This window comes from Penicillium macrosclerotiorum (genome assembly GCF_028827735.1).
Source record: "Penicillium macrosclerotiorum strain IBT 26536 chromosome Unknown utg000008l_segment0_segment0, whole genome shotgun sequence".
Taxonomy (NCBI): Eukaryota; Fungi; Ascomycota; class Eurotiomycetes; order Eurotiales; family Aspergillaceae; genus Penicillium; species Penicillium macrosclerotiorum.
Genome location: NW_026643087.1, coordinates 266,745 through 289,056, shown reverse-complemented (window position 1 = coordinate 289,056; position 22,312 = coordinate 266,745). Strand labels below are relative to the sequence as shown.

Genomic DNA, 22,312 nt, shown 5'->3' with positions numbered 1-22,312 from the left:
TCATCATTTATAGCTGAAAGAGATGGATAGCTATTTGGGTAAATGTTTGCCAGAGAAAAATCTAAATATCTAAATGACTACTTACTATCGTCGTAGTCGAGGCGCCGGATTCATATAACTTTACCAAAATAACCCGCGGGTACGACCGTTGAAGATGTTGATTTGAACGCTGTTATTTGAGCACATTGATGGCGCATAATGTAGTGATGAAAACAGAACGAACTTGACTTTTTATCAACGGGCTCCAAACTGTGGCACGGAAAAATAAGTTGAGGCGTTCAGAATCAACCTTAGATAGAGCGCCTTCTCACTGTTGAACAAAAAGCGGTGTAAATATTGTCAGTGGAGCAAGGGCGGTCATGAAAAATAAAACATGATGTTTGACCCGTCGACGTTTAAGCAAATTCAAGTGCGTTCGTTCAGGCATGTTTCACCATTAGCAGTTTCACCAACACCGTTTGACGAGATCCGAATTAAACGGTCATTTTGGTGGTTTCGGTTGAACTGTCATCCGGGATTCGTGAACCCCTCCATCTTGCAGCCTTCGCCTAATCCTATCCTATAGAGGTCCGCGTCAGACCGTATATGGCAATTTAATCTGTCACCTCTTCGCTGGTCATGCGAAAAAATGATAAAGCCTGTACATTGTTAGGGTGCTACTTGCAGCGTAGCGGCCTGTTGGTCAGGTAAGGAAAAATGAATACAATATAGAATCGTGATCGAATCGAAGGACAATAACAGCGTATTATTTCAATAATTGCAAGATTCAGTTTCAGAGAAAGGGGGATTCTCTTTCTATAACCTTAATGTCGTTATTCCGCTGCTTGCCGAAAGTAATAACGGTGAAGGAGTCCGATTCTAACTTGTTCTTCTCCATGAAATAATATCGTCATATGTACGATTCGTATCCGAAACAAGCTGTTCGGCGGAAATAAAATCAGATGTGGTTGTTCCATAACACTGAATGTATTATCCGGACAAAATTAGTACACCCTTATCTCTGATAGAGTGAAAGAAAATAATCCAATCTTTGTTTAAACGGAGACCTCTCGGCGCTGTAGCTAATTAGTGGCGCCTAGATTTCTAGTGCAAAAATCAATACGCTAGTTGTTACGGAATAAATAACCCTATCGACTATAGCAAAAAATGTATGGCAAGTCTTGGCCTTCTGTTTTAGTGCTCACCCCTCGCCGCTTTTTGATCACTGAGAAGAACTTCTATTAACCTAAGTGACGTGAGTATCTAAGGGAGTATGAGTATAATACTAATTTATTTATCTCTCATGTCTCTACTAACCCTACCCTAGATAGAGAAATTCTAATAAATCGACGATAAAGAAGGTACCCTTACTGCCACTCAATCCGCCTATAGGCGTTAAAATATTTCTTAAGTCTATTGAATTAAACTTACTATGATAATAAACTCTTGAAAGAATTATACGATTGAGATTTGATAACAGTATATTAGTGGTACGGAACAGGGTTGAGGAAAACCAGGGCCGTGCCCGTGTCGCAATATACGAAAAGATCCTCATTGTTTGAGCATTCCTCTAGTCCGTATAATCCGTGGATCACGGAAAACTAAACAAGGAACCACTAGAGAATACCGAGTAACTACTCCTGCACTTATTGAATGAAGATTGAATCCAATCATATTTTCATTGCCAATCTTGCTTTTCAGGAACATAAACAATAGCCTATTCCATGAAGCTAGAATGTGAACGAGCCTAAGATGTCATTCATAGGCTACAACAACTTGCCTACTAACAACAATATCAGCCTGACCAGGTTGTTGAACATTTCCAAGAATGTCCTTCTGGCTGTCTCCGGCGCTCAGGCTGGAATACAGTGTGTGATCTATTTGCGTGACGACGTGGTTTAGGTGCTTCCCATTTTCAAGCTCGAGTTCGCGTGAGGATGTAGACTCTCCGAGGCGCCGAGGACTGTTGAACCTCGGTGAATCTTTGTGACTTTTATAGTCAGAAGCGTTGCGATGGCGGAGGGTCCTAAATAGCGGACGGAGGGTCGCAATGTTCCCCACCATCATGCCGATGCCGTTCTCCGCGAATCCCCAGATGACGACATCTGCAACTTTGAAGAGAAAGTCTACCTGGCTGGTAAGTGCGACTGTGTATTTGAGACGGATACATGCTGAGAGTGAGGCACTGCAAGGGGTGAATTGTTAATAAAAGAATAGTTAATATAGGAGAGAAACCCATACAAGATACCAAGCCCCATTAAAGCAGAGACTGAGATCTTGGTACTGCGGTCCAAATGTACGTTCCAAAGCAAAGGAATTGGCCTGTATCTGTCATGAGAATTGTGCTTTTTCATAAGATGGCATTCATATTGAGCTCATACAAACCAGCAGTTACCCAGTCGGTAAGGATATTGACAGCGGTGCACGCATAGTACACATCAGCAAGGACGTAGCTTGGCTGGCAGTGGCCACCGTTCTTGAGCTTCTCCGCATTCCAAGCAGCTCTATGGCTGAATTAGCATCTTCACTTTGGAAGTGGTTGTAAAAAGGCTTACTCCACAGGAACACAATTGATCAATATGAAAATTAAAGCGATAGTGTTCATCACAACAAAAAGTGCAATCACGACGTATTGCAGATATATAAATGCTTTTCTTCCTTCCGCGACTCGAACCAACATCCATGCGATGCTTAGTTTTATCGGTATAATGGCAGAGCAATAGCCAACTTCGAAGATGAGAAAGAACTAGCCACCTGAAATCAGTGCTATTCATCATAATCGATAGCTGTTGCAGAAGCCGCGATCACCTTTTGTGCTTCGATTTGGTATTTTTCATTCCCAGGCTTTGTAAGGGTCGAATCACGTGCCCCAATTCCATTGAAAGATCCGCCCAGACACCCAGCCACAAGTACGCAGAATGGCACCTGTCAAATTACATTAGGCGAACAACTCCAGACTTCCTCGGGAGTACTGACCCATGAAACCGACATAATCCAATCTTCTAGTCCCCAAGACCTGCGACTTATTCTGCAATAAACGCGCAAGCCAAATGTCAAAATTGCCAAGGTCGTCAATAGGATCGTGGTGCCTGCTAACGCCGGCGCCGCATCTGCAAAAAGGACCATGGCGCCAGGCTGGGTGATGCCAATCCTCAATTAGCTCTAGAGTGCGTTTGAATGTTGGCTTAATATTAGCAGGGTCGAGGAGGGCTATCGGGTGTGTGAAATGGACGGGAATATAGAGAATACCGATACTATAAATACAGTGTCAATGGCAGACTTCTTCAGAGAATGTTTGACGCTAGTTCAGATCATACAGTCCGGCAAACTTAGCTAGCGAGCAAGACGCTCACATGTGGAAAATTACAACATTTGAAACCCGACTCTCAACTCTAGTTTTAATTTGTTACCGGGTTTTTGTACGCCTGGTGTTGTGGAGTATTCTCGAGCCGCAGTGAATTAGCGGAGATGGATCTTAATCTCCGCGCATACTCCACTTCACATTTTCAGCTGAACTAGGTCTAAAGATACAGTTCATCTTCTCTCCCAGTATAGGGTGGCCCATTCATCCCGAAAGCTTTGGCCTCTATTATCCTATCAGAGGTTTTGAAGATCAGATCATGATCAAATCTGTAGTGTTGAAAAATATTCCTGCGCTAGTTCTACGAAGCAGAAAGTTTTGTTTCTGTGTAGGGGTGGGTGTTTATCAGAATGAGGGAATCCGCTAATAACATTCTAGGCAAAACAAACAGGTTGAGGTATAAATAGGATAGCTAATCGGAAAATGACCGTATGGCCTATTTTTTAGTATCGTTAACTATAACAAATTGAGTGCAGTGGCGGACTCTGTGAGCCGCGTCGGTATGGGGCAAGCGCCGTCGACTCATTTGCACGAACTCTTTGCGGACAGAGTCCAGCTCTTTCGAGCTTGCCGTGATTCCTGAATAATAAAAGCTTTGGCTATGCAGTCAAAGGCAGGGGGTGATGATCATGCCCGATCACGCCTGTGCACAGCCGGGGGTACAATCAAGCTTAGACAATTCGAGATGACCACAACTGTGTAAGAAAATGACTGGCATGATAGTGTTACTAACTATGTGGCGCGCCTTTAGTTGATCTAGCCGGAACTAACGACTCGTATACACAGAAAACGCGCAGTGTATCCGGCGCCGTCTTCACTGGACCACCGAATACAGCAGACCCCTTTTCTTCTGAAAAGACCCTGCTCGAAATTGTCATTCGAAAACGAGGGTGGCGCCAATAGTTGCGCCACTATTCCCGCGTTGATCAAACAGAGAAATGATCACCATTGACGTGTCAGATACCTAACGTATTTTACTAGTATTCCGGACACCACAACAACAACGAGCTCCTACGCGTCTCCATCTATCTTCAACCACCCACCATGCCACCAAAACGCACCGAAAGCCCTTCAAAATCGCCAGATAGGGAGAGTAGGATCCTATTGGCAATTTCTGCTATGGAAAAGGATTCAACCTTATCTATGCGCAAAGCAGCAGCGGTTTTTAACGTGCCACATTCAACACTACGCAACCGAATTAAAGGCGTGCCAAATCGGCAAGAAAAACGGTCGTCTCTGAATAAGCTGACACAACAAGAAGAGGATTCGCTTTGCCAATGGATCCTATCGCTCGATATGCGTGGTGCTTCCCCTAGGCCTTCGGCAATTGCTAATATGGCAAATCATCTACTCGCAGCGCGTGGTGATATCTTCCCTCCTCTCCTACCGCCTACTGTAGGTGTCAATTGGGTTACACGCTATATGAAGCGTCGATCAGAGCTTTGTACACGATTCTCTGATCGCGACGATTATCAATGTGCCCAAAATAAAGACCCAGCAAGCCTACGCGAGTGGTTTAGGCTAGTTGAGCGTACGATCAACGAACACGGTATCCATGCCAACGATATCTACAACTTTGATAAAATAGGCTTCACTATAGGCCGGATATATACTGCTAGAATCGTTACACGAAAGGATTTACACGGTCGGAAGCCTCTTCTACAATCAGGAAATCGGCAGTGGGTGACAACAATTGAATCTATCTCGGCAACCGGCTTCTCGCTTCCGCCGTGTATAATATTCAAAGGGAAGGTCTATATTGCTAGCTGGTTTGATAACCTTCCTAGCGACTGGCGATTCGAAATATCATCGAACGGTTGGATTACCGATGATATATGCCTACGATGGCTAGAAAAGCTCTTTATCCCTGCTACCACTCCGCGTACGCAAGGCAAATATCGCTTATTGATATTAGATGGTCATGGTAGCCATCTAACACCACAATTTGATCAAATCTGCCAGCAAAACAATATTATACCTCTCTATATGCCGCCGCATTCGTCACATCTTCTACAGCCCCTCGATATCGGTTGTTTTGCTACATTAAAGCGTTCATACGATCGCCTAATTGAGGCACAAGCTCGTTTTGGATACAATCATATCGATAAGCTTGATTTCCTAGAATCCTACACCCTAGCACGCCAGGAAGCCTTCATACCTAGCACGATTCAATCAAGCTTTGCCAGCGCCGGTCTCGTTCCGCTAGATGCCGACCGAGTCCTATCAAAGCCAAATACATCGCTTCGAACGCCAACACCTCCTACTACTAGGCCTAGTAGTAGATCCAGTGCTTTCGTGCCTACTGCTCCTCATACGATCAAGCAGCTTAAGAAGCAAGCTTCATCTATCAAAGCTCTACTAGGCAAGCGCTCGCGATCGCCAGAAAGCTCCACAGAGAGAGCGCTAGATCAATTAATCAAAGGGTGCCAATTAGCGGTGCATAGCTTAGCGTTTCTAGCGCAGCAAAATAGGGATTTACGCCAATTGACCGAAAAAAAGCGTCAAAAGCGCACAATTTCAAATCGCCAGATATCTAGGCAGCAAAGTTCGACGGTCGGCGAATCTATATCTCTCGATTCAACGCCGCCAGCGTGTGTTGAATCTGCTCAACAGGAGGAGACTAGTAGTAGTCAGCAGCCTACTATTACCCCCAGGCGTGTGTTTCGGTGTTCTGGGTGTAATACTATGGGCCATAGGATTAACCAGTGCCCTAGTAAGTAGTTGAATCAAATTTGTATTGTTGTAGTGGAAAAATAGTGTTTCGAAAAGGTTAGTAGGCGGTGGGATGTTCCACTCACTGTTGAACCAGTGAATTACGTTTTTGTTATCCATGTTCCTCCACTGCTTTTCATTTGTATTTAATACCTGAGTCGAAGAGGACTGAATCTTGAAACTTTAGTCTGTTTCTTACACTATATCTTTACTTTCACCTTTAGGGCATCTATTTCCTTACCTGATCAACAGTACGACTACACTGACAAGTAGCCTCTTTACACCATCAGTACTAGTATCCAGCCCTTGCAAGACTCGCTCGAAATATTCTTTCGACCCCTGACACTGGTACTGGTGTAGAATATCTCTTGAACACTGCCCGAGATTTCTATAGTATTAACTTACAAATTGCTTTTTTCCAGGCTTCTCAATTGTGAATCTTTTTTATATAGAACGCCGCATCTGGTTGCTGCTTTGAAATATGAATTTTCGATCATCGACCAGGACGAGGCTTGATGAACAAAGGCCGAATCTTGGGAATAGACGCGGTGATGATAACGATGTTGTTTTCGACCCTCTTCCTAGTCAGAATGATCTCGACGTGACAGTGAGAAGTGGGAAACTCACGTATACCAGATAACTAGGAAACAGAGCGTATCTAAAGTCCGGTTAGTTGGTTTCAGAGAGTTGTTTCGCACATTACGATACATGGTCGATCCTGCTTTCCCAGGCCTTGAACATAAATGGTCTTCATAATGCTTCCGACGGTAGCTCTGGCTGGAAATTAGCAAAATCCGAAGCTTCAAAACAAGGTTAAAAGGCCATACCCACAAAATACTCAAAGACATGGTCAGCGTAAGCGCAATTTTCGTTGCTGGTTTCACATGAAGAGAATAGATGAGTGCCGCAGCCATGAGTGTCAGCGACAGGTCGGTGAAACTATTGATTGCTGTCCATTATTCAGCTATTTGAGACCGTGAAAGTTCAAAGCAGGTGAAGAGTATACACCAACCTCCTTGGAAGTATGCATAACATTTTACAATTCTCGTTGGCCAACATTTTCCGGGTATGGTCCAACTCCAGAGCTTTTTGGCTGGGTGGCACTGACAAAAGGCGAGTGTGATGAGAGTGACGTTAGTGACAATCTGCAAGAAGATCAAAATCCAGAGCAGCTGTCGACGTCGCCGTGAAATTAGTGCAAGTAGTGTGAGCAAAAAGGTAGCAAAGGAGATGCGCCCTAACATGGGCGAGAGCGCAGCGAAAGGAAATGCCAGCCAATGAAACTTGACAACGGCTGTCAAGCTCGATGGATCAAGGTCAACATAATGCTGACCAAGACCCCATCTAATGCTCACTGTATTAAGTGCACAACATGCAGTGTGTAGGATCTATATCACGATGGCGTCAAACCCGAGGTATACGATCATCAAAACACAACGGACCTACCCAGGCCGCCAACATCAAATAATCATCTATTCCAAGGCGTTTCACCCAGACTATTTGGACTGCCATACGCATCCAGAAGACAAGACTTGCCACGCCAAAGGTGACCCAAATTGCGATGAGTGTACCATGCCCAATATTGACGCGTTCGTATGAGGAAAAAGGAGACAGAGCCATTTGACCCCACTTGTCATCCTATACCTGAGCTGGAAATTTTCTGTGAACAATAGAAATCACGAGTGTGATCAGCCAAAGTAGCTCAATGCACCGAATTGCTTTTGACATCACTTTTGTATTATTTCGACTCAATCTTACTGTACCGCGTCATCTGCTGCTCTTCGCATCCAATATGACGTCAGTACTTTCTCGATCTCGGCCTTGCAATTAGATAAGCGGGTAGCTTGAGCGCACACAGTTTACATTATCAACAGAATCGAGGACAATGACATTCTTTCTATTCGAATTATACAAAAGCTCGACATGAAAAACCATTTGCGACTGCTACCTCACAGACGTCGCTAGTACTCACGTGCACACCGCACCGCTGAATCACCCGTTCTCGCGAGACGCCTAGAGACGCTCAGGTGGCCCGAGATTACTACCGAAAATGAAATCTGATCGAGCTTGACGACCTGGGATGAATCGCAGTGTCCTATACCTATATAGAACATTTGAAAAGTAGGGAACAGCACGAAATCATGAAGACCCCGTTCAAATAGTCATACACCGTTTCCGTATAGAGGAGTTCGAGTTGGAGGGCACAAGTGCCCTGGCCGTCGAGAATTTTGTAGAGAAAACAAACTGATTGGCTGCGAGGGATCGAAGAATTGATTTGGATCAAGAAAGAGCACAAAGCCTTACAGTAGCGGCATCGGTAGGGAGGTATCGTCCAAATACGTTTCCGTCGCTCTCTTCTCTGTCTCTTGGATCGACAAAGTTTCTCTAACGTGCTGATTTGAACGCAATTATCTTCTCTTTCGGGCTGTCGGTAGTTCATCAAGGGTGTGGCATTGTCATTTTGGGCTGCGACTGCAGCCTAGGTCGTGGTCGGCGATACCGCTGGGGTGCTTTCAATCTGCACCAGTAGCGCTTTCACTTTCTCACGAAACTTCCCGTTCTATTCCCAGAGGATGTGCTACATAGTTGTGTTTGACCTCCTGGAGTTCTCTTTGGATATCCCCTCTCACTTTCGTCTCCGTCGAATGATCCCAAACGTGCTGCAGCACATCTGCCAGTGACAGGCCGATCACTGCCGATTGGCGTTGTAGAGTAAGTCCGGAGGACCGATTCTGGCTGACAATTCCATCCTCGGGGCTATCCTCCTCTGTTTGCGGCGTTGCGCCGCGGGAGACTATTTCCTTTCAACGATGTTCATTCCTTCTGCTTTTTTCTCCTCTCCAACCTCCTCTCCAACCTCCTCGTCCCGTCCGAATTCGACGTGTCGCGTCACCGTCTGGCAACCTCGCTGTAGGACTCGTGCATTCTACGAAAGTATTGGAACTATTGTGGCGGGGTTGGTTGGAGGCTTCCAACGCAGTCGGAACCACTGCCGCTCCCGGCGCAAGGGGGAATGCCGATCGCGGTGGGGCCCGGCTGGGAATGTTTGACGTTGACGAGGTCGAGTGGAGCGCGTGCGGTCTAGAAGAGAAGATAATTAGATGGGGAAATGGAAATATGAAAAGAGGGAGAAATGATGACCCTGGAGACAGAAATTTACTCGAGAGGATCCGAAGGGCATCGGCGTCTCGCCTGGAAGTAAATCAAGACTCGTGATGGAGAGAAGCGGGATCGGCGTCGCGTCAAGCCTCTCTGATCTGGCATAGCCAAGAGCGATCGTCTCGGATCGGGTCGTTTCCTGACAGCGCCCCATCTAGACGGTTTCGAGAACAACTATAAACTGGAAACGTGAACTTGAAGTCTCGCGCACCGCCGGTTGCGGGGACCGCCCATTTCCGGCCGGACCCTGTTGGACCCTGGGGCCTTGGGGGGTTCTTGTTAGGGTCTCGCTAGGGTCTTGTAGGGGTCTCGTAGGGTCACTTGGGGGTTCTCTTTGGGGGCGGTCGGGGGTGCTGCTGGGGGGCAACGGCGCCCCCGACTGGACCCCGAAACCCTGAACCCTCGCGGACCCTCGCGGACCCTCGCAAAGACCCTGACCCGGACAGCTTCAATGCCTTCACCTCCACACTCGGTCCAGGGGGGTTTCTGTGCCATTGAGGCCACGAAACACGACGGACAATCACCACACTCCTCGCCTCCCCGGAATCAACCCAGAATCGCGAAGAGCCAGACTTTGCGACCCGCTCGCCGGACCAGTCAATCTCGGTCCCCGGCAAGCCTTATTTGCCGGCCGTCAACGTTTCGGCCCCGTCGTGTTTGGTGACTAGTTCCCTTTCGGTCGATTCCCCCCTCCTCCTCTTCTTCCTTTTCGACCTCATCCTGCTTCCGGCTGTTCTCGTCCTGCGTGTCCGCCCACCTCCAACCGCCCGGCCATTCCAATATGGGCTGCCGCCATTGATCTTCTAGTCGATCGTTCAATCTCGCTCGTTCTCCTGCCAGGATCCCCCCGACTCGTCCGTTCGCTTTCCGCCCATCCAAACCCCATCCCGATCCCACACACCTCGAACGCCTCTCTCTCCCTCCCCGGATCGTGGGCATCGTCCACTATGATTGCTCCGACCATCTTCGGCAGGCGCGGACATGGGTTCGCCCTGCTGTTCCTCGCGCTCAGTGCGCTCATCACCACGGGCGCAGCCGGCGATATCCTTCCCTCTGCTGCGTCCAGCACTTTCCCGTCGTGCGGCCTCACTTGTACCGCCCTCACCAATGCCCAGTCGAGTTGTGTCACCGGCGCCCAATCCACCTGGGTCTCCTGCTTCTGTCAATCCTCCTACCTGACCACGCTGAAGACCTCCGGCAGCGTCTGTTCGGATTGCTCGAGTTCCGACCAATCTCTCCTCTCCACCTGGTACAACAACTACTGTAACTCCGATGGCCAGACGTCCGGCACCAGCACCACCACCACTGCTAGCGCGTCGACCACATCCGCAACTGCCGGGACCACTGCAGGGGCCAGCACGAGCAAGACCACCACCTCGGATGAGAACAAGTCCTGGTACGTCCAATCTCCCATCCTTCGTTACCAAAATCCAAAGAAAATCACGGATGCGCAAAGATTCAAGCCCCATGCGTATGCAGATGATCATCCAGGGGAGCCAAGAGCTTCATCGAGCTGACCTTTTTCTTTTTCTTTTTTTTTTCTTCAACAGGTGGAGCACTCACTACCAATGGGTCATTATGCTGATCGTCCTGGCCGTCGGGTTCAGTGCCCTCGCCGCTGGGGGTGTCTGGCTCAAGCGCCGTTATGATGCCAAACGACCCGGCCTGTACCACGGGGGCAGCGCCAATGCCAGCAGCAGTGGCGTCTTCCAACGCAATTCCGGTGTCCTCAGCCCTCCGCCAGGTCCCTGGGGCCCGTCTCCGGCACCGGGTCAATCCCAATCCCGCACCCTGGCCCCAGAATCCGTCGCTAGCAGCTCCAGGACTGAGGTTGGGCCGCGCGGGGGACCCAATCTGCCGGCCCCTGGGAGTCGCACCCGCCTGCAGAAGGGCCCGCAATCTGCCGCAGACGTGGAGATTCGACAGATTTCGCGACAGTGATGACTTGCTTTCTATCCTTTTTCTTTTCCTCTCTCCATTATTCGGTGTGGGGAGAGCTTCTTCGTCCTCCGCCATCTCCACTTTTTGCTGTTGATCCTTTCTTCTTCCGTCCCGTGCCCCAATTTTCCTATGATATGGTTCCTGTCTGTTTTCTCTGATCTTTTGGACGAGTTGTGAGGAGCAATCGATTTATAGGTTTGGGCTGCCCGCTGCGAGCCTTCGGCTTGCTGCTGCTGCTTCTGCTTCTTTTTCTTCTTCCGATACGCATCGTCTGGCGTTTTGGTGCGTAAGACGATCTTCTCTTATTTATTTGTCTGATTTACGAGATGGATGCAAACCGAGATATCAGGACCGGAGGCCTCTGCTTGCTGGCTGGCTTGCTGGCTGTCCCAGCTTGTGGTCTGGGTCCGCGATTCCAAGGAGATACCACATGCCCCGAGATCTTCTCTCTACTTCCCACGTTTTGGGGCGGTTTCATCCTCCCATTTTTGGCAAGCGTTGGGAGCCCGCAGCGTCTTTGGATGAACTGGCATCCCTCACGCTGCGTTGCTTCCTCCGCTTCCTTTTCTTTATCCTCCCTCTCGATGTTTTATACGCCCCGGCTGGAGCGCACCGGGTCCCAGGTACATACGGCGTAGGCGGCGCATCCCCTCATTCAATACGCAAATATTGCACTATCTGAATTCTACTTGCTACTTCTCTTGAATCTTCAGCGCCCGCAGGCGGGCTTTCCAATTTAAACTCACGAAAATGTCATGCGAGGAAGTAGATTTTCCCCCTATTGACCCTATTCTACGTTCAACAAGGGCTATTCGCATTATCCAAGAAGAAACAGAGAGAAAAGAAAATAAACAAAAAAATTCCCATCCACCCATTCCCCTCCTCACTGTCCACAGATAATATATATGCTCGTGGAGGACCTGGTAAACTTATTCGCGAGGGAAACCCCCTCGTCTAGTCGTGCTTTGGTCTCTTCGCAATCGACACCACTGCTACAATCCCGAAGACCATCAGAAATAGGGTAATCAGGATGAAAGTCCGCGACACCACCCGACACGCCTCGGCCGCCTTCTCACGGTTCTCCCGTCGCTCCAGCTGTCGGTCACACACTTCGCAATGGACGTGCTCGGCGTCTGCTGGTCGCACCCCGAGCGGGATTGCCGGTGACGCCGAGTGCTGATGGGCAGCGCCGTGCTCGAGATCGATCGTCTCGTCGGCTTGCGCGACTCGCGCGTACTATGCCATCCAGTCGTTAGTTTCGCTTTCCTCGGTGCTCTGACCGGTGTCTTGTGGCGTCTCCGAGAGAGAGAACCTCCAAGAGAGTACGAGAGATGCCGGCCACCACCACTATGATCTACGGGGCTGCTGGGCGGGAGAGACTTACCCCGGTCCGCATGTTCGAGGGTTGCTGCTCGAAGAGATCCTCGTAGTCGGGCGCGGGGTCGTTATTTTGCGGCATGCCCATCGTGGAAGATTAAGATCGAATCGGAAAGGGGAAATCCGATGGATGGATAGAAAACGGAGATTATGTTCAGTCCGTCTTGTGGGCAGATTAGAGGCGCTATTTTGTTGATATTGAGAGGTGACAGACAGGGCAACGTCCGCCTTATGGCCAGCTGCCGGTGATTGTGGCGGTGTTTTGGCCTGGTTGGCCGGATCCTTCGACTCCTTTGGGGGCGCCAGGCTCCCACGATAACTCGGGCGTGATTGGGCTGGCGGTCCGCGCTCAGTGGCCGGGATGGTGGTTTGGGGTCCGATTTGGCAGATCGAAAAAGCTTGAGAGTGTGTTCAATGAATCAACACCCCATGACAATGTTCCTTTGCAAACCGCAGAGCGAGGCCTTTCGATCTAGCATGGTCGCTTTCCCCTTCCTTTCTTTCACCGCGCACGCAGTCTTCGTTTACACGCATTTATACAAACTACGCTCGTTTTTCACGAACTTCAAGGCTGCGCTTGTGCCTCGGAGAGCATGAACTCGAGTAGGAGATTATCATTAGTTCGTTCGTACCAGGGATTATCGTCCTGTCTGCAATGTTCTCTGTTAGTATCATTTTCGATAGCCGATGTCCTCATATTATCTAATATGGGTCTCTGAAGGGCTGAGACTAGCTTTAGAGATGAATCAAAAGCCCATCTCATATTGATGACATCTTACAGCCTGAACCCGAGCTATAGGGATAGAACTCCCATGCTGCCTCAACCCCCGGATTCGTTGACAGTCCCTCTCCTTCCTATATTGACACTGGCAATGAGATCGCAACCCAACCACGACATAATGTTTCTAAACTTCTCCAGCAATCTGAGTGGACTGGGGATAGAGTTCACGAAGACCTGCCAACCTGTATCCAGTATTTTCACTACCTGGTAGAGTAGCATGTCAAGATCAATAACCGGATTGTGTCGAAGGATACCGACGAGGACATCGTGCTGGCTCCAAGCGCCTGCCTGCGTCGATTTCGATTTGAGCAGGAACTGCACGACGTCATTTGTTGTGGAGTTTCCCGCAACCAACAGGTGCGAGCTGAGGATACTGCAATCGTGGTGTTGGTAAAGCATCGTTCTCAGCGTGACTCAACGAAACGATACGACAAAACTAATATTGATTGTGCCCATTCGATAAAAAGCTGTAGAAGTGGTCAACGCTGGTCTGTCAAGGCAAGGAGCCCACACTGAAAATTTAGTTCGATTATGTAGAGGACAACCACTCTCCGGCCGCCGAGCGAAGAGGCGAGAAAAGAGGTTAAGCCTCCTTAAGAAGAAGCAGGTTAGATGAGCGAGACGCACAGCTAAATACTGAATAGGTCTCTTCTGGCCAAAGGCCAGTTTGGCTTAGCGTCCATAATTTGATATGATCATTCGACGTCGTGTCACCTTGACCCCGATTGTTTGTCTAGACCCAATGGGAAAGAAGCACCACCACCTCAAGAAACACAACTTGAGGCGCCCGGTTACCCACGTGGAGAGGACTAGCGTTCTTGATTCGTAAGAAGATGTACCCGAAACTGTCCGAGAAGAGTTATATATGGAAGAGCAACAGAGACCAGAGAGAAACGAACTCAAGGGAGGTGCTTTCCTGGGACCGAGAGTACCTTGCCCTCTTATCAAAATCAACGTTGTACCGTTGCAGTCTCTCCATTCTTGGAATGGAAGTCGCCAAAAGGCCAATGGGCTAGTGTTGTGGTCTGCTGGAAGTTCCCGGATCCAGAGATATGGCTGTCAAAGATTACAGTGAGTAGCAACAGTCAGATGTCACTGGTGAGAATCTCAAGGCTACACTCCAAAAAGAGTGCGACGTAGCGCTTTGACGATGGTCTTGACCTTGGGCAGTTCTATAAAGATCAGAATCCGGAATTCTTCATCGGCAAGGGAATCAAAAAAAAGATATTGGTTGTCGCTTCATCGAGGATATTCCCGGTTGGGTCCAGAATGTGAAGAAGGGAATTGCATTTTAATGAAGTCGCCTCAATGAGGGAGGGAGGGCCTTTGTAGCTTCTACAGTTCTATTTCAATTATTTTTAAGGTTATCAATTGCCAATTTGATTCCTAATTGACTATCAACGTTGCTTTTGTGTCACTTACGTAGCTGTAATTTCCCTTTACTATTTGTATAATGCGGATGAAGGAAGGAAACCTTTACAGTATCAAATTCAATAAATTCCACCTACTACTTGTGACATTGTGAGGCAAGTTGTGGCACAGCGCTCACAGTGAACCACCATTACCAATGGCCCTAGTACCCCCTCCACTTAGTTCAGCGAAAGCGTGGAGGACCTCAACCAAAAATCAAAGACTAGTCTGACCATGTTAGCATGATCATCATAGTGGTCCTCAAAGTCCGCTTGACCAATCTACATTCAGTCACTCTCTTCTAACTCCAACACCAAGGCCTTAGCGCAGATCAGCTATTAGGAGATGACGTTAGATTGAGGGATGCAGTTGAAAGCGTATGCTATGTTACAATAAATAACTGCAATAGAAAGTAGAGAAGAAGAAAATGAAACCAATAATTTTTATATATGAAACCCGATAAAGGAAACTCGCCCTGATGCATGTCCAAGGGCAACAATATTTCCCTTAATCTGGAAACAGGTAGGCCGATAGTCGACGGGAAGCCAGAGAACCTTCTCACCGCCCAACTTTAACCACTGACCGTGCTCAATAGAGATACGTAGATTCACATGAGGCGGATAGGATGTTGCAGTCCGAGGTATAATTTCAAGAATTCCGGAATCTGTTTGAAGATATAGACCGTCGTCGTAGGAAAAGTCGAGCCGAGTGACTGGTTTTTCAACACTCCTAGTCTGAGTGAGAGCGCCCGTCACCGGGTCCCAGAGCCGCACTGTTTGATCGAATGAACCCGACGCTAATAGCCGGCCGTCGGGTGAGAAGGCCACAGACTGAACCGGACTCGAATGGCCTTCGAGCGTTTGAGTGAGCGCGCCCGTCACCGGGTCCCAGAGCCGCACTGTGTGATCGTCTGAGCCCGACGCTAATAGCCGGCCGTCAGGTGAGAAGGCCACCGACTGAACCGAATCCGAATGGCCTTCGAGCGTCTGGGTGAGCGCGCCCGTCACCGGGTCCCAGAGCCGCACTGTTTGATCGAATGAACCCGACGCTAATAGCCGGCCGTCGGGTGAGAAGGCCACAGACTGAACCGAACTCGAATGGCCTTCGAGCGTCTGGGTGAGCGCGCCCGTCACCGGGTCCCAGAGCCGCACTGTTCTATCGCGTGAACCCGACGCTAATAGCCGGCCGTCAGGTGAGAAGGCCACCGACCGAACCCAATCCGAATGGCCTTCGAGCGTCTGGGTGAGCGCGCCCGTCACCGGGTCCCAGAGCCGCACTGTTTGATCGAATGAACCCGACGCTAATAGCCGGCCGTCGGGTGAGAAGGCCACCGACTGAACCCAATGCGAATGGCTTTCGAGCGTCTGGGTGAGTGCGCCCGTCACCGGGTCCCAGAGCCGCACTGTTTGATCGATTGAACCCGACGCTAATAGCCGGCCGTCGGGTGAGAAGGCCACAGACTGAACCGAACTCGAATGGCCTTCGAGCGTTTGAGTGAGCGCGCCCGTCACCGGGTCCCAGAGCCGCACTGTTCTATCGTCTGAGCCCGACGCTAATAGCTGGCCGTCAGGTGAGAAGGCCACCGACCGAACCGAATTCGAATGGCCTTCGAGCGTCTGGGTGAGCGCGCCCGTCACCGGGTCCCAGAGCCGCACTGTTCTATCGCGTGAACCCGACGCTAATAGCCGGCCGTCGGGTGAGAAGGCCACCGACTGAACCCAATCCGAATGGCCTTCGAGCGTCTGGGTGAGCGCGCCCGTCACCGGGTCCCAGAGCCGCACTGTTTTATCGTCTGAGCCCGACGCTAATAGCTGGCCGTCAGGTGAGAAGGCCACCGACTGAACCGAATCCGAATGGCTTTCGAGCGTCTGGGTGAGCGCGCCCGTCACCGGGTCCCAGAGCCGCACTGTTTGATCGAATGAACCCGACGCTAATAGCCGGCCGTCGGGTGAGAAGGCCACAGACTGAACCGAACTCGAATGGCCTTCGAGCGTCTGGGTGAGCGCGCCCGTCACCGGGTCCCAGAGCCGCACTGTTTTATCGTCTGAGCCCGACGCTAATAGCTGGCCGTCAGGTGAGAAGGCCACCGACTGAACCGAATCCGAATGGCCTTCGAGCGTCTGGGTGAGCGCGCCCGTCACCGGGTCCCAGAGCCGCACTGTTTTATCGCGTGAGCCCGACGCTAAAAGCCGGCCGTCGGGTGAGAAGGCCACCGACTGAACCCAATGCGAATGGCCTTCGAGCGTCTGGGTGAGCGCGCCCCATCTTTCCTCAACGCGTGGCAACTGGTGTATCCAAGTAGGAAGCCTTTCTTTAAACTGTTCACGTATTATTGTCGTTCGCGGTGCAAATATCAGACCTGCGCAATAAACTTGAAGGGGCGCTTGATCAATTATTTGGTAATTTTTTGAAATAAATCGCTTGGCATCGTGAAGAAAACTTGAAATTGATGTAGTATCATTGCCCTAAGACTATTAGCATGAATCGTATCTCACTATCTCTTGCAACTTACTGATATAACCGCTTGAAGGCTATTCAGAATGCGCGGTACCTCCGATGCAAAACCTAGTAGACTCATCGCTTCCACCCAGTGGAGAAAATTTTTCCGCAGTAAATCACTCAGGAGAGGCAATAGAGCAGTAAACGACACACTCTTCATGTCCGCACATTTAACTAGATGATATGCCCAGTAACGACAAGCATACTGTAACTCTGGAGGAAGTTTGGTTTCGATAATCTGGGGATCGATATCCGTGCGTTCCGTTCCATCGCTTGGTAGTCCACAAATATTTTTCCGTAGAGTTTGACAGACTAGGAGGCATTGTTTAGCTAGATCATAGTGTATTTCTCTCTCGTGTACTCCCAAGGGCGTTTTCTTGTGGGTTTCCGGGTCAAGAAGAAAGTCCCGAAATGACAGGTGAAAGAGTCGTACAGGCGTTGTCTCATTATCTGGTACTTTGAGTACAGAGTGCAATGGGCTCAGTCGAATGTGAACAAGCCTCTTCTCGATACCCAGAAGCTTCGAAAGTGAGACAACAGAGAGTGGGCTCTCTAGTACCACGATCGCTCCGATTATTCGCTGGAACTCTGAGACCAGTTTCTCTTTTTGTCTTCCATGTCGTCCGTTCAGAAGACGGTCAAAAATCGGAAGATATGTGGCGTTTAGCTTGGATTCGTCGATTTGATGTGCAAGAATCTCCGCTAAACTATCCACTGGGTCCCAATATGGGTCCTTGAGTATGCGACAGATCGTAGCAGCGAAAATAAATAACGGAACGGACAACGCCACGAGTTTTTGGATATTGGCGTCTCCAGGCCAGTCTTTAGGAAGGTGATCTCGTCGTTGTTGTCGGATTTCTGAAATTCGAGACTCCAAGAATACTGATATATCTTGGCTGATCACTTCTTCCGGAATCTCGTGGAGAACCAGGTCTTTACGCTCATGAGGCGCTATGCTTGAGAATCCTAGCCGAATTGGTAACTCGGGTCTGCTGGTCAAAAAAACCCGTAGATGTACAGCCCTTGCCTTCTGTAGCTGTGGGAGGAGCTGTAAGATGAGTCGAATATCATCGTCTCCTTCACATTCATCTAATGCGTCAATCACAATTGCCATGGTCTGAATGGTGAGATCCGGTCGCTCAAGGCTCTGGAGTGGCTGAAGGAGGAGTTTTTCGAATTGCTCTCGCATAGCCTTTGTTGCGACACCTGGATTATCATGGACTGCTTGGCGTAGGACTGACATCATCTGAGGAATGATGACTGCTAGTTGCCATGCAATCGTTGGGAAGAGCTTTCTTGCGTTGCCTCGATCCCCTTCGCCTCTCTTGAAGAAAAAGCTTGCTCCTAGAACTTTGGATTTACTGAAAGAGCTGGCTATTGTTCGAGAAATGGTGGATTTTCCTGTTCCGGCTATTCCATTCAACCAGAATATGCATCTACCCTGTGGTGACGAAGCCCATTCTTTGATTTGGCGGATAATGTCAGTCCGTGTGCCTGGTAGACATTGATCGTCATGCTGATTTTCATACGAGTCGTACGTAGCGTCGAGCACGATAGGCAATTTATCTTCAAGATCTGAATAAAGATTAGCGCTGTCGATACTCAAGATGTTCACAAAATACCCCGTGGGAGTTCAAAGTTATTCTCGATCAACCCGTTGTTGATCGCCGTCTGCGAGCCGTAATTGGGGGCAGAGAAGGAAATTTTTGAATCCATGATTCATGGAGACCAAGGGCTCGTTGGCGCTCAGGAGGAACGAGCCGTGGGTACGCGACCCCTCATGATCGTAGGACGTTAGCATGCCTGCGTGTCAGCTTAGCGCCGCCGTCAGGTGATGTGCGCGTGGAATCTCGGGTGCATGGCCCTAAAAACTTCCATTTTGTTGATACATAAAAACTCCCAGCATGCAATAATTGAAGGTTCCGAGACAATACTTTGAAGCGTGTCCCGTGTCCCCTACGCATATTATATACATCGACGGAGAGTTTCGTGTGGAGAGCTTCACTTCTGGTTTCCCCTCGGAATAACTGTTGGCCCGAACCGGTCTGCAACGTTGTCCAACTTCGGCGCCATTTGGCTGCTTGGCTTGCTGTTGAGCCACCTTCTTAGCCCTTTCTTGTTTCTCAAGCGCCATCCATATACTGGAGATTGTAACTGATTTTGGAAATCATCCTGGATAAATGCGGTTATTCCACATAAAAATAGGGCGGGGGTGCCAGAAAATGATCGTATATTGCTTCTACCATCGATGGTTCGTCCTTGACCAACTCGATCAGGGGTCGCATGAAAGCTTCCTCAGTGGCACAAATTACTGCAGATATTCTTGATCGTAACGCTCGCTGCATTTGGCCTGTTCAGCCATTTGAGATGTCTTTAGTAAAATGGGCCTGAATCAAATCCTGAATAAATCGTAGCTTGGAAGGAGCTAGTTTAGGTGCCATATTGTATAAATCATGACGGGCGAAATTTGAGAAGATGGCTCAAGCGAAGACGATCGGAAGAGCAAAATCAAGTTGAAAGGACAAGGCCGGAGCAGAAGGGGGTATGAATGGTCGCCGACTGGCCCGAACCTTACCGGTATTATACAGGAAAGTATACGGGAGTGTTCAAAGAGGAATTGACCGGGCGGGAAACGGATAGGGAAACACAAGAAACGCAAAACGAGACCAGGAATAGCGGTCGCGAAGGGCGAACAGCGGCGCAGGCTTGGCTTAGCTGATGGCTCGACGTGCGTGTTGTCCTTACTCGGCTCCCTGGATCTATGGACATGGAAATGCGGCCAATCCTCCGCGAGCGAGTTACCGTGCGACATCCAACATTCACAACACGCGAGTTTCATGCAATTGGCAATGCTCATTTGTCTCGTATCGAATCTTGGAAGGATATATCAAATTATAGTACACATTGACCGGTCACTCCCACTTGAGAGAGCCCCGATCGCGCTGCTCAGGAAATCGAGATGCTGACAACCTTTACGTCCACCTCGGGCTTCTCCTTGTGCGTCTTGACATTCTCGATCTTGTGCACCACGTCCAGTCCCTGCACTGCGCGCCCAAACACCGTGTGCTTGTTGTCCAGCCACGGCGTCTTCTCCGTCGTGATGAAGAACTGGCTGCCGTTCGTGTTAGGCCCCGCATTAGCCATCGACAGCGTATACGGCTTGTCGTGCTTCAAGCTCGAGAACTCATCCGCAAACTCCCCACCCCAGATCGACTCACCACCGGTGCCGTCGCCTTGCGGGTCGCCGCCCTGGATCATGAACTTGCGAATCACCCGGTGGAAGATCGTATTGTTATAGTAGCCTTGCCGCGCGTGCGTCACGAAGTTCTCCACCGTTCGCGGCGCCGCAGACGGGAACAGGCGAAGATGGATATCGCCCAGCGTTGTATGCAGGATCGCAGCGGTGCCGGTCTCATGGGTCTTGGTGGTACTGGGATCGGGTCCACCGGTGGTCTCGGTGGGCTTCTCGTTTTGCACGTCGCGGCTGCTTTTGGAGATGTCGGTCTCGTTGGTGAACATGTAAAAGCGCACCTTGGCAAATCCAGTGCTGATCAAGATGGGATCGCGTTCCTCCGCCTCTTGCAGCAGCGGGTTGCTGCTGGCGGCCATCGACACGGTGACTACCCCCTTCCGTTGCGGCTGGCCCTGGTAGAGGGCCAGGTCTAATGCCCTGAAGGGTTCATCGCGACCATACATCCGAACGACCCGGTTCGTGTACGTGTTGATGCACTTTATTCCGTACAGCGAGCCATAGAAAATGAAATGGCCCGACTCATCAAAGGAGACTCGAACTTTGCTCCGCGTAGCCTCTCCTTCCAGCTCTCGCTCCACGCCCAGACGTCGTCCGAACTCCACCTCGTCTAGGGGGTAAGGGGCCGTCCCAGCTTGCTGCATCTCGGTGATGGTTGCGATTGACTCGTCGTATGTGCGGTAGAGCTTGCCCGTCGCAAATTCAAACACCCGCACGTGTCGATCCGGGAACGAGACTGTCGCAAAGTGCTCGCCCGAGGGTGAAATGGTTATAGCGGTCGGCGTCGACTTGGCCTTCTTGAAGGCAAACAAGTTGGTAGACGACTTCAGCTGGAAGACATTGTCGGGCTTCTCAAAGGATCCGTCTCCAGCACGCCAATATTCAATCATTCCAGACTCATCGGCTGAAATGGCACAATCAAATGCGTTGTTGAATGCCAATGATACCACCGGGCTGCGATGAATGGACTTCACCGAGTGCAAAGGCTCTGGGTTCTCGCCTCGTCCGTCAAATACCTGGATAGTGCTGCTGGATTCGTCCGTCACTGCAAGCAAAGGTAGAGAAGCCCCTCGCCGGTGCACCCAGCAAACGCACCGAGGGACAAATTCTAGAGAATACATAGCCAGTAGATCTATTTAGGGCGCTCGTTAGCTGGGCCCATCTCCTTGCACGAGGAGGAAAAGGAGAAGGGGCACCGATATGACAATGTCACCTACCAAAGGTTATCACGTCAAAGATCTTCACGCTCTTATCGACCCCAGCCGTCGCAAAACTCCGGCCATCGGCACTGACATTGACACTGCGGATCTCCCCTGGATGGGCTCGGAACTCCTTGACGAATTCAATACCGTCTGCCATTTTCTTCCAGAATTTAACCACTCCGTCCACAGAGCTAGTAATCACAAAGTCGGTGAATGGAGTCACGGTGACGAAGGACAGTTGGTCCTTGTGCATCAACGATTTCGAATATCGTGGGGAGGCCGGTAGCGCATTGACGTAGACCTTCTCAAACGGCAGCTTGCGCCGTTTCTTTTTTGGAGCAGCCTCGGAAGGCAGGGCGGGACCGAAATCATCGTCGGAAGAGGAATCATCGTCTGTCCGGTGTCGCGGTCAGTCACACTGCGGGCAATGTTCGGCTGAGTGGAATTGGGCCCTTCTACTCACCATTCTGGTCAACATCTAGATCGGAGTGAGGGCGCTTGTGAGCCGGAGGCACTGGGGCCTCTTCAGAACCAGCCATGGCGACCACGGCGCAAGTGAAGTCTTCGCAATTGTTGCAACTCGGGGAAAATGAGGGAGAGAAGCTTGGAGCTCGTTCATGCGCGGGCGGTGGACTTTCCGG

General features: G+C 49.8%; 6 protein-coding genes across 6 annotated transcripts; 1 reads left to right on the top strand and 5 right to left on the bottom strand.

The window, feature by feature from the left end:
• Window positions 1-1,734: 1,734 nt before the first annotated feature.
• Window positions 1,735-2,659, bottom strand: N7462_008296 (uncharacterized protein; the record flags this gene model as incomplete). Its single annotated transcript, XM_057080011.1, has 4 exons — window positions 1,735-2,164; window positions 2,221-2,301; window positions 2,361-2,483; window positions 2,535-2,659. 4 exons carry the CDS (start codon window positions 2,657-2,659, stop codon window positions 1,735-1,737), a joined length of 759 nt encoding a protein of 252 aa, XP_056930339.1.
• An 86-nt stretch (window positions 2,660-2,745) lies between these two features.
• N7462_008295 (uncharacterized protein) lies at window positions 2,746-3,105 on the bottom strand (the record flags this gene model as incomplete). Its single annotated transcript, XM_057080010.1, is given in 2 exon segments — window positions 2,746-2,904; window positions 2,917-3,105. 2 exon segments carry the CDS (start codon window positions 3,103-3,105, stop codon window positions 2,746-2,748), a joined length of 348 nt encoding a protein of 115 aa, XP_056930338.1.
• Window positions 3,106-10,158: 7,053 nt separating this feature from the next.
• N7462_008294 (uncharacterized protein) lies at window positions 10,159-11,152 on the top strand (the record flags this gene model as incomplete). The annotated part of the gene is made up of 2 exons (XM_057080009.1): window positions 10,159-10,607; window positions 10,762-11,152. The coding sequence occupies 2 exons, from the start codon at window positions 10,159-10,161 to the stop codon at window positions 11,150-11,152; spliced, it is 840 nt and encodes a 279-aa protein (XP_056930337.1).
• Window positions 11,153-12,106: 954 nt separating this feature from the next.
• N7462_008293 (uncharacterized protein) lies at window positions 12,107-12,617 on the bottom strand (the record flags this gene model as incomplete). Its single annotated transcript, XM_057080008.1, has 2 exons — window positions 12,107-12,388; window positions 12,537-12,617. 2 exons carry the CDS (start codon window positions 12,615-12,617, stop codon window positions 12,107-12,109), a joined length of 363 nt encoding a protein of 120 aa, XP_056930336.1.
• Window positions 12,618-15,163: 2,546 nt separating this feature from the next.
• N7462_008292 (NACHT and WD40 domain protein) lies at window positions 15,164-18,935 on the bottom strand (the record flags this gene model as incomplete). The annotated part of the gene is made up of 3 exons (XM_057080007.1): window positions 15,164-17,185; window positions 17,233-18,811; window positions 18,835-18,935. The coding sequence occupies 3 exons, from the start codon at window positions 18,933-18,935 to the stop codon at window positions 15,164-15,166; spliced, it is 3,702 nt and encodes a 1,233-aa protein (XP_056930335.1).
• Window positions 18,936-20,165: 1,230 nt separating this feature from the next.
• Window positions 20,166-22,210, bottom strand: N7462_008291 (WD40 repeat domain-containing peptidylprolyl isomerase; the record flags this gene model as incomplete). The annotated part of the gene is made up of 3 exons (XM_057080006.1): window positions 20,166-21,601; window positions 21,687-22,064; window positions 22,135-22,210. The coding sequence occupies 3 exons, from the start codon at window positions 22,208-22,210 to the stop codon at window positions 20,166-20,168; spliced, it is 1,890 nt and encodes a 629-aa protein (XP_056930334.1).
• Window positions 22,211-22,312: the final 102 nt, after the last annotated feature.